Source organism: Bemisia tabaci, chromosome 2, assembly GCF_918797505.1.
Source record: "Bemisia tabaci chromosome 2, PGI_BMITA_v3".
Classification (NCBI taxonomy): Eukaryota; Metazoa; Arthropoda; class Insecta; order Hemiptera; family Aleyrodidae; genus Bemisia; species Bemisia tabaci.
The window spans coordinates 17,153,711-17,168,069 of record NC_092794.1 but is presented as its reverse complement, the minus strand read 5'-3'; the positions used below and the strand labels follow the sequence as shown (position 1 = coordinate 17,168,069).

The window sequence follows — 14,359 nt, the reverse complement described above, 5'->3', positions numbered from 1 at the left end:
CAATTTCTCCATTTCTATTCTTATAACAACAATTTGGGAAAAAATACTTTTGGAAGATTTTGGTCATAAGCGCTCTGTTTTTTACTGCTTTGCAGAAGGAAGCATTATTTCTCTACAGGGACCATGCTCTGAGCAATTTCACCCTAATCATTGTATTTCTTGTATCAATAACTGCAGGAAACAACTATGTAGGGTCTTCTCATTTAGGGAAAACCGGAAAATGTTAATGAATTTTAAAATATCAGAGAAAACCTCAAAATGTCAGGGAAGACTACAAAAGTGTCATAAGAAAATGTTTTTTTCAGTATTCCATGTGTCTTTTCCCCCAGTTGCATTTAAATACAATATCATTTCATTTTTTGTATTTATTTATTGATTTTTTTTTTGTACCAGGTTACCTCTCGTTCAGATATCATAACGGAGTCGCAGAATGAATCAGCCCTCGAGCAGATTCAGTACTTGGAAGAAGGATCACGCCATCACCAGTATATTACCGAAGATTCCACAATCATGCAGCCACCACAGTTCACTAAATCGCTACACAATATTGAGACTGTTGAAGGTACAAACGTTCACCTTGAGTGTCGCCTTCAGCCTGTTGGAGATTCTTCCATGAAAGTCGATTGGTTTGTCAATGGCCGACCTGTTAGAATTGGTACGTAAAATTTCTCCATTTAAATTCCTCCATATACATTACTACATACATTTACTATTACCTCTACCGGTGGTCAATGCCTAATGTTTGATTTGCAATCCTTTTACGCTACTTTATTTGTTTCAATTTCTTGCAGGATTATTGTAGGGATATTAGGTTTGGAGAGGCATTCAGAAGATATATTGACGGCCGAAGTGCAAAACCGCGTAATTCCGTTTTTGAAGTTGTAGATTTCCTGTCATACATTATTTTTTCATTGGGAAACTAGTCAATGTATTTTCTTGGAAACTACCTTGATTTTTCATCTCTGTTAGCACAGTATACTGCATAAATTTAGAGCTAAGTAAGTTGGCTTGTTTCTCTTTTAAAAAATAAATTAGGGGCAATAATTTTGAAACAACATAATGGAGGTACCTTGTTTCCCACTTTGGCCATATATATATACATTTTAAAGTGAAATATTAAAAAAACAAAAAAAATTGATTTTAAATATTTCCTTCAAATAATTTTAAGTATTGTAATAAAATATTCATCACAGTTTTAGTTAGATAGTTTTAGGTATGTTGGATATTGTCTTTTTGTCGTAGGAATGTCATCTCATCGGCATATCAAAAAAGGAACCGTTCTGAATTTGAAATTTTGTTCTTTTAATTCAATTCCTAACCGCTTTTCCCCGTTTTACTGTCTTAGAATGTAAACGAATTTCTTTCATGAATTATTTTAATTTTTTCTCTACTCTTGTAGGACATAGATTCCGACCTGCATACGATTTCGATTATGTTGCCTTGGATCTACTGTGTGTGTATCCAGAGGACTCAGGTGTTTACACCTGTCAAGCTCGCAATCAGCTTGGTGAGGCAGTAACATCTTGCTCTGTTAGAATAATTGGTAAGAATTTTTTTACGGATTATCTTTTGATTATTTTATGCTGTATTTTCAGTGTGTTGTATTTATCAGATGGAAAGTAGTGTGACGTAAGATTGTTTGACATGATGTTATCAGAAACACTGAAATGAACTAAAGGTCTTTAATGAATGTCTAACATGTAGAGTTGTGGAAGTAAACCATAATGCAACAATTGTCCCAATATTTAGCAGCCATAATGAAATTGAAAGTGAAAGCGCTCTTACTTTTCATGATCCTTAAAATTTACCTTTTTACATAACCCCATTAAGATTCTGCAAAAAAATTAATCAATGAAGCGTTGAATCGAAAAAAAACTTGGCAATTCCCTTAATATTCAGCGTGTTCATATATCTTGTTGATCTTGTGCCCAGCTGTAAAACAGCCTGAACTGTCGAGAATTAATTAGGAGCATGTAAATGTTTCATATTACAGAGCACCTCCAAACACCGAGTCTTAAAATATACAAAAAAACTTAATTTAAACCCTTAATTTTTCAGCTAAAAAAGACTTACTCTTGGAAACACAGCATCCAAGTGGCCTGGAAAAGATTCAGTACTTGGAGGACTCCTCTCGCTACAAGAAAACTGAATACGTAGATGAAGTTATCAAGATCAAACCGAGGTTCTTGACCAAACCTAAACCTTTAGAGAATCAACGAGAAGGAGCGCATGCTCATTTTGAGTGCAAGTTAGAACCAGTGACAGACCCTAATCTTAAAGTTGAATGGTTCAAAGATGGAAGACCAGTCACAATCGGTAAGGATTAATCACCCATCTTCTCATTTTCCTGTAAAAATAGGTTGTCTTTACCTCAACTGGCGGATTTCTTCCAGTTTGGTGATCACCAGTTTTTTATATGGGCATGAATTTACATATCTCTAGCTGAGAGGTAGGAATTTCACCAAGTACTGTGAAGTAATGCTGTATTGTGGCAAGACACTTTAGAGATAGAGGAATGATGTTAAGTGCCATTTGATTCAAAATGTTAAAAAACAGGTCAAATAATGATTTGTAAAATGGTCTGAATGTATTAGGATTCTATTGAAGAAGGAGACATGAAGGCTTCAAAATCCTTAGTATCAGAGAAAAAATTGCAAAATTTTCCAGATCAAGATATAATAAATGTATTGGAATTTGTAATTTAATAATCTGTTAATTCCATTAATTGAATTTGCATTGGACAGACATAAAATTTAAAAATTCAACTCATACATTAAATTATGAATTATTCTTTTTCAGGGCATAGGTTCCGACCAATCCACGACTTTGGTTATGTGGCTTTGGACATCATCGACCTTATAGCAGAGGATTCTGGCACTTACATTTGCCGTGCCTCAAACTTAGTTGGCGTTGATGAAACCAGAGTCACATTAACTTGTCGTTCCTCAGCCCAAATTGTGACCTCAACCCAAAATGAGGTTGGTCTTGAACAGATCCACTATTTGGAAGACCGTGCGCGGTACCAGCGTCGTGAAGATGTTGAGGAGACAACGTCGCAAGCTCCGATTTTCACTACATCGTTGAAAAACTGTGATATCAAGGAAGGCCAGCGAGCACATTTTGAGTGCAGAATTATTCCTGTCTCTGACCCCACAATGAAGGTGGAGTGGTTCCACAACAATGTTCCGCTAAAGTCAGGTATGTGATTGATGTTTACTTTCCTTTCTTGGTAAAAATGTATTTAAATGTGGTTCAATTGTTTATCTTTATGAAGTTCCATAAGCAGTTGTATTTCTCATAATAATGAGTTTTTCTTTGCCCGGAAAATAGTTTTTGGACTTCTACAAAGGTGTTGAATTCATCTTAATAAAGTTCTGGCAGTGAAAGCGCTTTTTTGGTCATAGTGGCCGCACTGATGTGAAAAAGATATATGAAAATATGATTATAATTTTGCTATGTACATGTCACAAGATTACTTTAAATTAAGGTATTGTAGAAGCTACCTAGGTCTTTATGGCATACATCCAAAATTTTGGGTTTTGTAAGTTTTTATTTTTTATCAATAGTTAACAAGATACCAGTAAATGATGTCAACCTCATACTTGTGCTTTTTAAGCTCTAATAATATGTGAAAGTTTGCCTGCAAAAAGGCGTCGTGGAACAATTCCTTTTTGTGCAAATCGCATTTGAAACTTTGAGCTCAAAGTGGCTTTGCATATTTTTGCCTCTAATTCTTAGATGCTGTTTAATTGATTTTTAAAACAAAGACCAATTTTACAATACACCCTTTTTCGGCAAACTCTTCAAATTAGTAAGTCGTCTGTCTGTGAACAAAATATTCATGTTGATTCAGGGATGCAAACCTTTTTCTGCCAAGGTTTTGTACTAACTCGTTGTTTCTATTTTTCACAGGTTCAAGATTCACTGAGACAAACAACTTTGGTTTTGTTGCGCTGGACATTACACACTGTTTACCAGAAGACTCTGGAACCTATACTTGCAGAGCATACAATATCTTGGGTGAAGCTGTTACCTCAGCTGCCTTAAATGTTCAGTGTAGGTATCAATTTTCCTATTAGGAGAAGATCATAAAAGATTGACTTGGGGTCAGCCATTGAACTGGAAAAAAATAAAATTATGCCAATGAATTAAAAGATATTACCTAATTGTCATAATATGAAAAAATAAATGAAAGCCCAAGGTGCACTTTTTGTAGATTTAGGGGCCAAGTTTCTTTCAATATTTTACTAGTTTATTGCATGGCTGCAGGTAAGTTTTTGTGTGCAGTGAACCTTCATGTAGTCACTCCTTCCATGGTTTCCTTTGGCGGATTGTTCAAATATTTTAGAACATTTAAAAAATTACAAAACGAAGTTGCCTTCAACTGGTTTTCAACCTATGTTATTGATAAATTGTCTTTTCTAATTTCAGCCAAGAAATCCATTTTTGTTGAATCTCATCATGAAGATGCTCTGAGCCGCCTTCACCAGCTGGAGGACTCTTCGCGCTACCATCGCTCTGCTGTAACAGAGGAGATTGTTAATCAAGCTCCTGTTTTCACACAACCTATGAGAGATTTGAGAGTCGCAGAAAACCAGGCTGCTCACTTTGAGGCTAGGCTTATACCTGTAGGTGATGCCAGGCTCAAAGTTGAGTGGTTGAGAAATGGCGTCCCCATCACTGCATGTAAGTTGATTAAAAAATGTATGCTCATGCTTTGTTCAAAAATTCTTCTCAAGAGAGTCAACGATACCTTAAGCGATTAACTTTGCATTATTTTGAAGTTTTTCACATCTTTTTTTATCATAACTTTTTTGGTATTTGCTCATAAAAATGAAATGACAATACTTTACCTACTTGAAAAAGTTCCATAGTATTATGTTTGTGACCCTCCATTCTGTCAAACTAGCATAATAATTAACCATATATTTTGTCAATCATCAAGGTTGACTACTGGTCGAGACTATTGAAAGACTTGTTTCAACGATGAAATGAGCATTGCAAATAATGCATTTGCAAAGTTTACGAATTAAAAATATTATATCGAATAAATTGATTCCTTAGTTTAACTTAAAAATATTTATTAGTATTTTTATAAAAACAAACTCCATGTCAACCATACATTTTATTGATCCAATTATTCTCCTTCTTATTGCAGCAAATCGTGTCACAACAATGCACGATTTTGGTTATGTGGCACTGAACATGAAGTATGTCTACCCTGAAGATTCTGGAACTTACACTTGCAGAGCCGTGAATGATTTGGGTCAAGCCATCACCTCTGCAACATTAGTTGTTCAATGTGAGCACCTCCTTTCTTCTACTCTCTCTCTATCTTTCCCTTCATAACTTTATACTTTCAATAAAAATGTTAAGAATTAATGCTACTCTTTTTGAACACTCCTCTAGATGAGCGTAACATTAAAAAATAATCAGCCCCAATTTTCCTTGCTTGATTGCAAGCTTTGGCTTCACAAAGACAATGTATTCGCCATCTTCTTGTTTTAAATCCATATTGTTGAAATCTATCTATTTTTCTTTCGGCCCTATAGCCAAAGCATCTCTACAACTGGACACCCAGCATCAAGGCGCTCTGGAAAAGATACAAACGCTAGAAGGACAAACAAAATACCAGCGAAGAGAAGAAGAAGAAATCAAAGTTACGCAAGCTCCCAATTTCACCGTTCAGCTGAATGGCCCTACAGAATTAGTTGAGGGACAGAATGCCCACTATGAATGCCGTATTGAGCCGTACCCAGATCCTAGCTTGAAACTGGAGTGGTATCACAATGGAAAACCGTTACAAACAGGTTTGATTCTCATTAAATTCAAGTTATCATGCAGATTTTTAATTGCATCCCAAGTGCTTGTTAACTAGCATTTACAAAGGTTTTTTTAGTAGAAAAAAAAAAAAAACCTACGAAATGCAAAGGTTACAGAATTTAGCAGAGCATTGATTTCTATTATGTTATATGTAAACAACGAACAAATTATTTTTAGAATCTTGCAAGAACATAGGCCACCTGCTGCAGTAATGAGTGTCTTTAGTAACTTAAATGGTTTTAAGCGAGGATCCTATTTGCATTCTGCAACCAGACTTATTGAAATTTGTAAGTAATGAGAGCAAATAGTCAGCTTGATTTCAATAAGATTTAGAAGGATTACAATGAACTATCGAATTTTATCCCTTCCATTGATAACTCTGGATGAAACGATTGCGCTCCATTGCAAGAATCCAAGAATTACTCCTATCCGGTCTTATTTGACTCACTGACATTATTATATTGTATCAACAAATATCACCTTTCATGAGGAGTTTTCTATTCTGTCAACATGCAGTAAAAATACACACATACTCTTGTTGTCTTGTGCTCAACATTTTCAAGGATTTCAATCTCTATTTTTGTCTTACTGACAACCATCCTTTTTTATCCAGGACACAGATTTAGAACTACATTTGATTTTGGATTTGCCTCTCTGGATATTCTGTCGGTCTACGGAGAAGACACTGGAAAGTATACATGCCGAGCTGTCAACAAACTCGGCCAAGCCACATCTGATATTGAATTGCACGTTCAATGTAAGTTAATCCTAATTTCTTCTAACTGGATTTAACAATTTACCAGATTTTTTTTCAGGTCTGTGCCAGTTCTCCATACCGAAAATTTATTTAATACCTTGCTATTTAGTGGAAGATAGATTTTTCATAAAGTTTAGCTCTAGTGAAAAAAAGATATTCATCTAATGGAAAGTGGCTCAAAAATCGCGATGAGCACATTCACAAAATGCCGTCAAGGTTGACATTTTTTTTACTCTGTTCCCATTAAGAGGGGATGAGAACCAGAAAAAAAAGAAAGAAAGAAAAAAAAAAAAAACATCCAACGAAGGTGAAAACTAATTTAATTTATACTATTCTGGAGCTCAGTCTTGTACTATACCTTGCAATGTATGCCAACTATGTACAAAGAATGGTTTCCACAAGCAGAATTCCAAATGTAGAATTGTTGCTGCAAAAAAAAAAAAAAAAAAAAAAAAAAAAGTTTTTTCTATTTACTGGATTTTTCAGTAGTTTCTAACAAAGGTCAATTATAATCTGGTATTTTTGTCATGACTTGCCAATGAGTTCAAGTTGAATACTCTTACCTTCTCGCTGGAGCTTGAATGTACCGAAAAATGAAGCGCATATTTTATGGATATGCATATTTACCTAAGAGAAAATCATCACAAGGGGAGAAAAATACCACATTTTTCTGGACTTTCTGCATTGTTGTTTGTTGGTTAACCTTACTTGAGGCTGTCACCGTCACTCAAATCTAACAGATAATTTTTTATCAAACTACTATCTGTTCTCTCTTTTCCTAACACCTTATTCCTACTTTTTCATCATCGTGTATCATCTATGTATTGACAATTTTTATTCTTGAATGTTGTTTAGCTCGGTCATCGATCATTTTGGACACCCAGCACGAAGGTGCTTTACAAAAGATCCAGTACCTTGAAGATGACTCTCGCTACAAAAAAGTTCAAACAGAGGAAACAGTTCTTTTGGAGAAACCGATGTTTGGACGTGGTCTGAACAATATTGAACACCTTGCAGAAGGCATGTCTGCTCACCTGGAAGCAACGCTGACGCCTGTCAATGATCCCACAATGAAAGTCGAGTGGTTCTGCAATGGAAGGCCGATACCTCAAGGTGATGATTTTTTAAAAGAAAGGCGCAATTTAGTAACTGATCAACTCAAAGCTGATCTAATAAAAATTTGCCTTTCATTTGTATGAAAGTTCACTGCCTTTACACTCTTTCAAATATTAATTGGTTCAAAAATTTCTGAGAACGATTTGAATTCAGCTCTCTGTCATTGAACTTATCATTGAATCAACGGAAAAAAATTCAAACTACTTTATGATGAATACATATAAAATTCGTAATAAAAATCACTTTTGAAAATCAAAATAAGGATTTGCAATAAACGCAACAAAGGCAGCATAAAAAGATTATAAGAGCAACGCACTGAAAATGAACCAAAATAAAGAATTTCAAAGTTTGTTTAGAAAAATAACCATAATTCTAAAACTGATGGAAAAATATATTATCTATTGATCGTCTTTAAACGATGTTTCCAAAAAAGATAATTTTTTGCACATTCCTCTTCCCTTGCATGTAGATTAAGTTCAATATGAGCAAATTGACTGATTCGTGTATTCAATGTATTGCAGGTCATCGTTTCAAAACTGTATATGATTTTGGATTTGTTGCACTTGATATCTTGTATGCATATGCTGAAGACTCTGGCACTTACATGTGTAAAGCCTCAAATTCCTTGGGAGAAGCTATCTCTACTTGCTCAGTATCGGTTGACTGTAAGTAATACCTAACAATACTACCATTCATAATACCAAGTAAACACTTATCCCATGATTACAAATAGATTTTCATGACAAATCTCAAGTGAATCAATCGTAGATACACCCCAATAACCCCAAATTATTACTTTTTACGATGAGGATGTTCATCCAATTTTTTAAGCAACTCTTCTTCTCTCATATCTCTGCCCTTTCCCAGGAAGACACTCAATAATTATCATTGTTATTTATTTTTATTTAAGTAACTGTTGTTTTCACTATTTATTTATTTTTACATTTAACAGTTTCTTGGATTACAGAAAATTTCGAATTTATTTCCCTTAAAAAGCACCATTTTATTCAGTTCAATTCAATTTGTATGAATTTTCCCCATTTCATGAAAAATTTCAAGTCTTCACGGTTGCCATATCAATGATATTTGCATCTAACCTAACCTCTTTTAAATTTTAGTTTTTCAAATAATTCCAGTTTGCCACATTTCCTTTCAAAATTTAGTAATGATAATGATTTTGTTAAATTTGTAATAGTCCTCAGTTATTTCTAAATTTCCTCTCTATTCTACTCAACAATTTTTTTTCTAATTAATCTTAATGAAAATGCTGAGAAATTTTAAGTTCTTTCAATGTGCAAATTCAAGGTTATAATATCCACCATTTTTTGTTTTGATGCATTTCTGTCGGATGTATTCTTTTAAAGTAAGTACCTACTAAGTAACTTAAGCATATGCTTAGTGTCTCCATGTATGTCGCTTCAGGATTTCAGGAATTGTAAAAGATAATTTTTGATGATCAAAGTTCTAGTTGAAAATAATTATCATTCTTTTCAACTAATATCTTCTTGCTTTCATAATGGTAACCATTGCAAAATATTATTTAAAGGATCATTAAAGGGGAGGAAAATTTGATTAAAATTCTTTATTTCATCCACATATTTGAGAATAAAAACCACTTTAAATTTTATTATTGTTGTGTGAAGATAGAGTAAGGAGGACGTTGGATATAAGACAGAAATAAGGGCACATTAAATTCCTAAAGTAGTGGAGGAAAGATTTCGATGATTTTTTGTTCCTATTTTCAGCTAAATCCAGTTTGCAATTGGATACGCTTGATGAAGAAAGGCTAAAGAAAATCCGTGAGTTAGAGGCGTACGAACGTCCCAAACCACAGGAAGTTGAGCCGGAAGTTCAGAGACCGGTCTTCATCACGCCTCTGAACAGGTAACCCATTTTTTTAATCTTTAAATATCATTAGTGCAGGTTTGTTTTTCCTCATTTGCGAAGTAAGCCCGAAAATTCTACTTAAGAACTTTAAGAATGCACCATGGATCAAAGTTCATGTGGCAAAAAAACAGTGATCAGCACAGCAACAGTTTTTTCGCTGAAAAAATATTTTTGAACAGGACGATCCGGGAAGTTATAAAATCTAAAGAATGATCCTTTTTCACAAATTTTCGACACAAAATTCCAAATTAATTCGTAGTCTTTAAATTAGACTTTAAATATTACAAAAAAGCTACCAGAAATTATCAAGTTTCATTCTGTGTTCATTCGTTCACAGCTTAGAGGCACTGCGTGAAGGTGACCATGCTCATCTGGAGTGTCGCGTGGAGCCTATCAACGATGCTAACCTGCGCGTTGAATGGTTTGTCAATGGAGTCCCAATTAAGACAGGCCATCGATTCAGGACCACTCATGATTTTGGATATGTTGCCCTGGATATACTTTACGCCTATCCTGAGGACTCCGGAACTTACATGTGTAAAGCAACTAACCAACATGGGGAAGCAGTCAATACATGTGAAATCAAGGTTCAATGTGAGTGGTTTCCTATTTTATTTCAGGAATATTGACAGAATATACAGTACACTGGAATGAGACATTTTGGTTGAAAATGTATTTAATATTGAAAAAATATATTAAGAAAAAATAAAACAAGAAATTCTACTCCCGCACAAAATTTTATTCTAAGACTAAGTCTAATTCCGTTTTTCCTCAATTCTTGGAAAATATCATTCAATGATTTTCTTTCCTCGCATTCTTTTACACTATCATGTGCTGTTCAAATTCACAGTCTTTGAAGCTGAATACTAATCATAATTTTTAATTTATTTTTAGTATTTTTGCATATTTTAGAAGAAACATTCTTAATTTTGTTTTACAGCTCGGCGCAGTATCTATCTAGAGTCACAGCATCCTGATGGTTTGGAGAAGATCCGTGAACTTGAAGCTCAAGGAAGACCAGCAAAACTGGAAATTGAAGAACCCATTGAAATCCCCCCACGCTTTGTTTCAGAGCTTAGGGTAATTTTTTGTCGTCCATATTTTGAAGTCTCTTCTCTTTTATCTTTCCTTACAAAATTAATAATTACTCTGATAGGAGATGAAACCTGTATTCAATCAAATTCTGGATTTAGTTGAATCTTGATGAAATTTTGAATATGTTACCAAAAAATGTTAAGCTAAAATCCGTGTCTGTTTGAAAATTGTGTCGCTGACCTTTCTTGATGGTCCTCAGGTTGCGTTTAAAACAAAGGTGTCCCTGTTAATCATAAAACAGTGCCACTGCTTTTGCAAAGATATATTCATTTTTCTCCCAAGGAAGAATTGACTTCATTTCAACACAAAGGAGCAAGAGGATTTCAATGCTGCTAATATTGTGCAACTTTTTTTTTATTTTGCAATAAAACCTGAATAGTAAACGGTTCCCTCTTGGTACACTGATACTGTCAATAAAATGTAAAAAACTACCCTTTAAATTTAATTTTTCTTCTGTATGCCCTTGTTATTTATACCGATTCTAAAAAACAAGTCGCAAATTCTACGCAAGAAGGAGATGTAGAAATACAGCAAACTTCTATGCTCCAAATCTTGGAAAAAAATGTTTTCTAGTAGTTTAGTAGATACTTGATAGCAAGAAAAGCTCCAATGATTTTTTGGATAAAAAAATTTAAAACAAGGTGGAATAAATTGTGAAATTTTTGTGGAATAATGAAGCCTGAAAATAAAATTCGCCGCACTTAAAATTACTCTGGTCATAAATTCCTTTTTTTTTTCAATTTTGCCAAAAAGTTTAAAATTGATTTTGATCAGATTTTTAATTCAATGTTCAAATTTTGCCAAGAGAAATTTTTGAGTCCTAAGGAATTGTAAAAGCCTGACATTTTTTAATTGATCATAGTTTTACATAGACTATTAATAGACTGTTGAAATTTTATTGATTGTTCTTTTGTCCTTTTTTAACCTTCCTCTTTGCTTGCACAGGGTACAACAGAGGTGTACGAAGGCAAGACCGCTCACTTTGAATGCCAAATTGAGCCTTTGCATGATCCGAACTTGCATATTATGTTTTACCACGAAGGCGAAGCACTTCCGTCCGCCTCTCGATTCCACATCACTTTTGATTTCGGCTATGTATCGCTCGACATCGACCATTGTGTCCCTGAGGATGCGGGCGAATACACCATTAGCGCTCTCAATCTCCTTGGAGAAACCATGTCCACCATCGAACTCAAAGTCATAGGTTTGTTTTTTATCTCTTTGCCATTTTAATGAACAAATGATGACTTTTTTCTACAATTTTGTTTGAAACAAACATATTAACCAAACCAAAGCCAGGCTCATAATATTCCTCGAATAACTCCTGCTCAGTCTGCATTGAGCCCTCAACATGCTTTTTTATTTGCTCGTATTTCAGTATAATTTCTTATATTGCTACCTCTTCTTGTTATTTTTTTTCATCCAGAATAGTGCTTCAACAAGTAAAACTAGGTTGACAGGACCCTGAAGAAAGAAAAATATTCAAAGCTAAAAGCAGCATGCCCCTAGCTTGAAAATATAATCAGATAGTTTTCTATAGTGATGTTTTGGAAGTAATTTTTAGTGGCATAACTACTCTCATTTAAAAAGTTTAAGTATGTAGCCACATTTTCTGCTATCTTGCCTTCTTTGGATTTGAACACTGTTGATCAATTTTCTATGTTAGTTTGTCTTTCTACTTTCAGCCAAGGATAGTATCATCACAGAATCTCAGCGACCAGAGGGACTCGATAAAATCCGGCAATTGGAGGAGGCTGGTTTGCCTCAAAAGCCAGAAGTTCCCGAACCTGTCACAATACAGAGACCAGTGTTCACTCAACCTCTTCAGAACATAGATTCAATCAACGAAGGAGAGACTGCTCACTTCTCATGCCGTTTAATTCCAGTCGGAGATTCAACTCTGAAAGTGGACTGGTATAGGAACGAAAAGCCTCTTGAAACAAGTAAGCACCTCTAATGAACAAGGTAGAACATGTGTTGATCACCCTTGGTTCTCTCTCAAATTTCTTTTGTCTAATGTATCATTTCTTAAAATTTGATGTTTCTGCACCAAAAAAAAATCACATTTTAATGATGTATCAGTTATGAACATATTTAAAATTATTGATAATTACTGCTTTGTTTAGAAATTCGATAATCAGTTAGAAAAAAAAGGAAGTCCAAGAAAAAATGGGGGTAGATTTCCCTGAATCTAGTCGAACCCTAATAACTCAAAAACGGTCATTCCCTTCCGTTGTAGGCCCAAAACCGCTCTCTTTAAGCAACCGACTTTGATTTGCAAAGAGGAAGAATGCCTGGAAGAATATTACCCATTTTGCATATTGTTCTGCTTTTCCTCCCCTCTAGCTTTGTACTTTATTTTTATTTTCTATCTTTCACAGGCTCTCGAATCACAAGAACAGAAGACTTTGGTTATGTTGCCATTGATATATCTCATGTCAGAGATGAAGATGAGGGTGTTTACATGTGCAGAGCCTCCAATGCTCTTGGAGAGGCTGTGACAGTAGCCTCCATGAAGATAAAGAGTAAGTTTTTAAAGTTCTTTAAATGCATCTTATCCCCTACTACTTCCTACAAAAGTAAAAACTCGCTCATCGTAACCTCTCTTTTGCTTCTGCACTAAAGCCGTAAGGTGTATTGCTGCAACCAGCTTGGCTGGAATACAAATTTCCCAAAGCTTCCAAATGTTTTTTATAGCACACTGATCTGCTTTATTTTTCTGTGTCAAAGCAATTTTTGTCAAGTGGGTTTAGTGAATTAAGTGGACACCATTCTAGTTGCGAAGTCAAGCTAGTAGTAAAGTGTTAACATATATCGTACAGCAATTTGACTAGTCCACATAAATGATTAACTTTATGAAAATTTTGTCCAAAGCAGCTGAGATACAAATCATTGGAAGTTGACTGCGTATCTAGAAACTCCAGTTATGACGTTATCATGGAGTTTGGAAGTTATTGTTCTCTCAATAAAATTTAATTTGTGATGTGTACAATGTGCTTGCAGCCAAAGCTGATATTCAATTAGAGACGCAACATCCAGAAGGTATGAAGAAGATTCAAGAACTTGAGCAAGGGCGAGTCACACCTAGACCAGAAGAACCGGAGAGACACTTCGAGAAACCAATCTTTACTCAGCTATTGACTGGACCTCAAGAGTTGTGGGAAGGAGAAACGGCACACTTTGAGTGTAGGGTTGTGCCAGTTGGTGATCCTTCCTTGAAATTCGATTGGTATGTCAACGGAAAGGAACTGAAAATGGGTAAGTTTCAGCAGTAATCATCCATTTTTTACACTATGGTGATACCTCGATTATCTGATGAATAGTCTCAGAAGTGCAAGCCAGGCACCACTGGATAATAGGAACTGCTTAAAAAGACATAAAATCATTTGTAATATGCATTAAGAATGAAGAAAACGAAAGAACAGCTATTTAACTGGATAAGTGAGAGCAAATAATTAAGGTATTATTATGCATAAAACATGTATGTATTGCTGTAATATTCTTGTATATTTCATAATTGGCAGTGTGACCATCATTAAACTTCACCATGGATCTTTTTTGCTCTATTATAACTGTGAACGCTCTTCATGAATGTTTTGGTTTTTTTTTTTTTCAATTTAGATTTAGATCAGCATAGACTGTGTCAAATGGCTCCACCTCTATCTTGCCTGGTAGAAAATA

The 14,359-nt window shown here is 34.7% G+C and overlaps 1 protein-coding gene across 18 annotated transcripts in view; it reads left to right on the top strand.

Annotated features, from left to right (window-relative positions):
- Window positions 1-14,359, top strand: part of sls (sallimus) — a 277,774-nt gene that overhangs the window by 83,427 nt on the left and 179,988 nt on the right. For all 18 annotated transcript variants that reach the window (XR_011899246.1, XR_011899249.1, XR_011899248.1 and 15 more), the window contains 18 exons: window positions 394-655; window positions 1,400-1,543; window positions 2,059-2,316; window positions 2,800-3,198; window positions 3,913-4,056; window positions 4,432-4,686; window positions 5,159-5,302; window positions 5,553-5,810; window positions 6,437-6,580; window positions 7,436-7,693; window positions 8,218-8,361; window positions 9,442-9,580; window positions 9,921-10,177; window positions 10,524-10,663; window positions 11,624-11,882; window positions 12,364-12,621; window positions 13,060-13,203; window positions 13,682-13,936. Coding sequence is in view for 14 of the 18 variants with exons in the window: in XM_072296789.1 (XP_072152890.1) it covers window positions 394-655; window positions 1,400-1,543; window positions 2,059-2,316; window positions 2,800-3,198; window positions 3,913-4,056; window positions 4,432-4,686; window positions 5,159-5,302; window positions 5,553-5,810; window positions 6,437-6,580; window positions 7,436-7,693; window positions 8,218-8,361; window positions 9,442-9,580; window positions 9,921-10,177; window positions 10,524-10,663; window positions 11,624-11,882; window positions 12,364-12,621; window positions 13,060-13,203; window positions 13,682-13,936 (3,862 nt within the window). In the remaining 4 variants the exon portion in view is untranslated. The remainder of the gene's footprint in view (window positions 1-393; window positions 656-1,399; window positions 1,544-2,058; window positions 2,317-2,799; window positions 3,199-3,912; window positions 4,057-4,431; window positions 4,687-5,158; window positions 5,303-5,552; window positions 5,811-6,436; window positions 6,581-7,435; window positions 7,694-8,217; window positions 8,362-9,441; window positions 9,581-9,920; window positions 10,178-10,523; window positions 10,664-11,623; window positions 11,883-12,363; window positions 12,622-13,059; window positions 13,204-13,681; window positions 13,937-14,359) is intronic.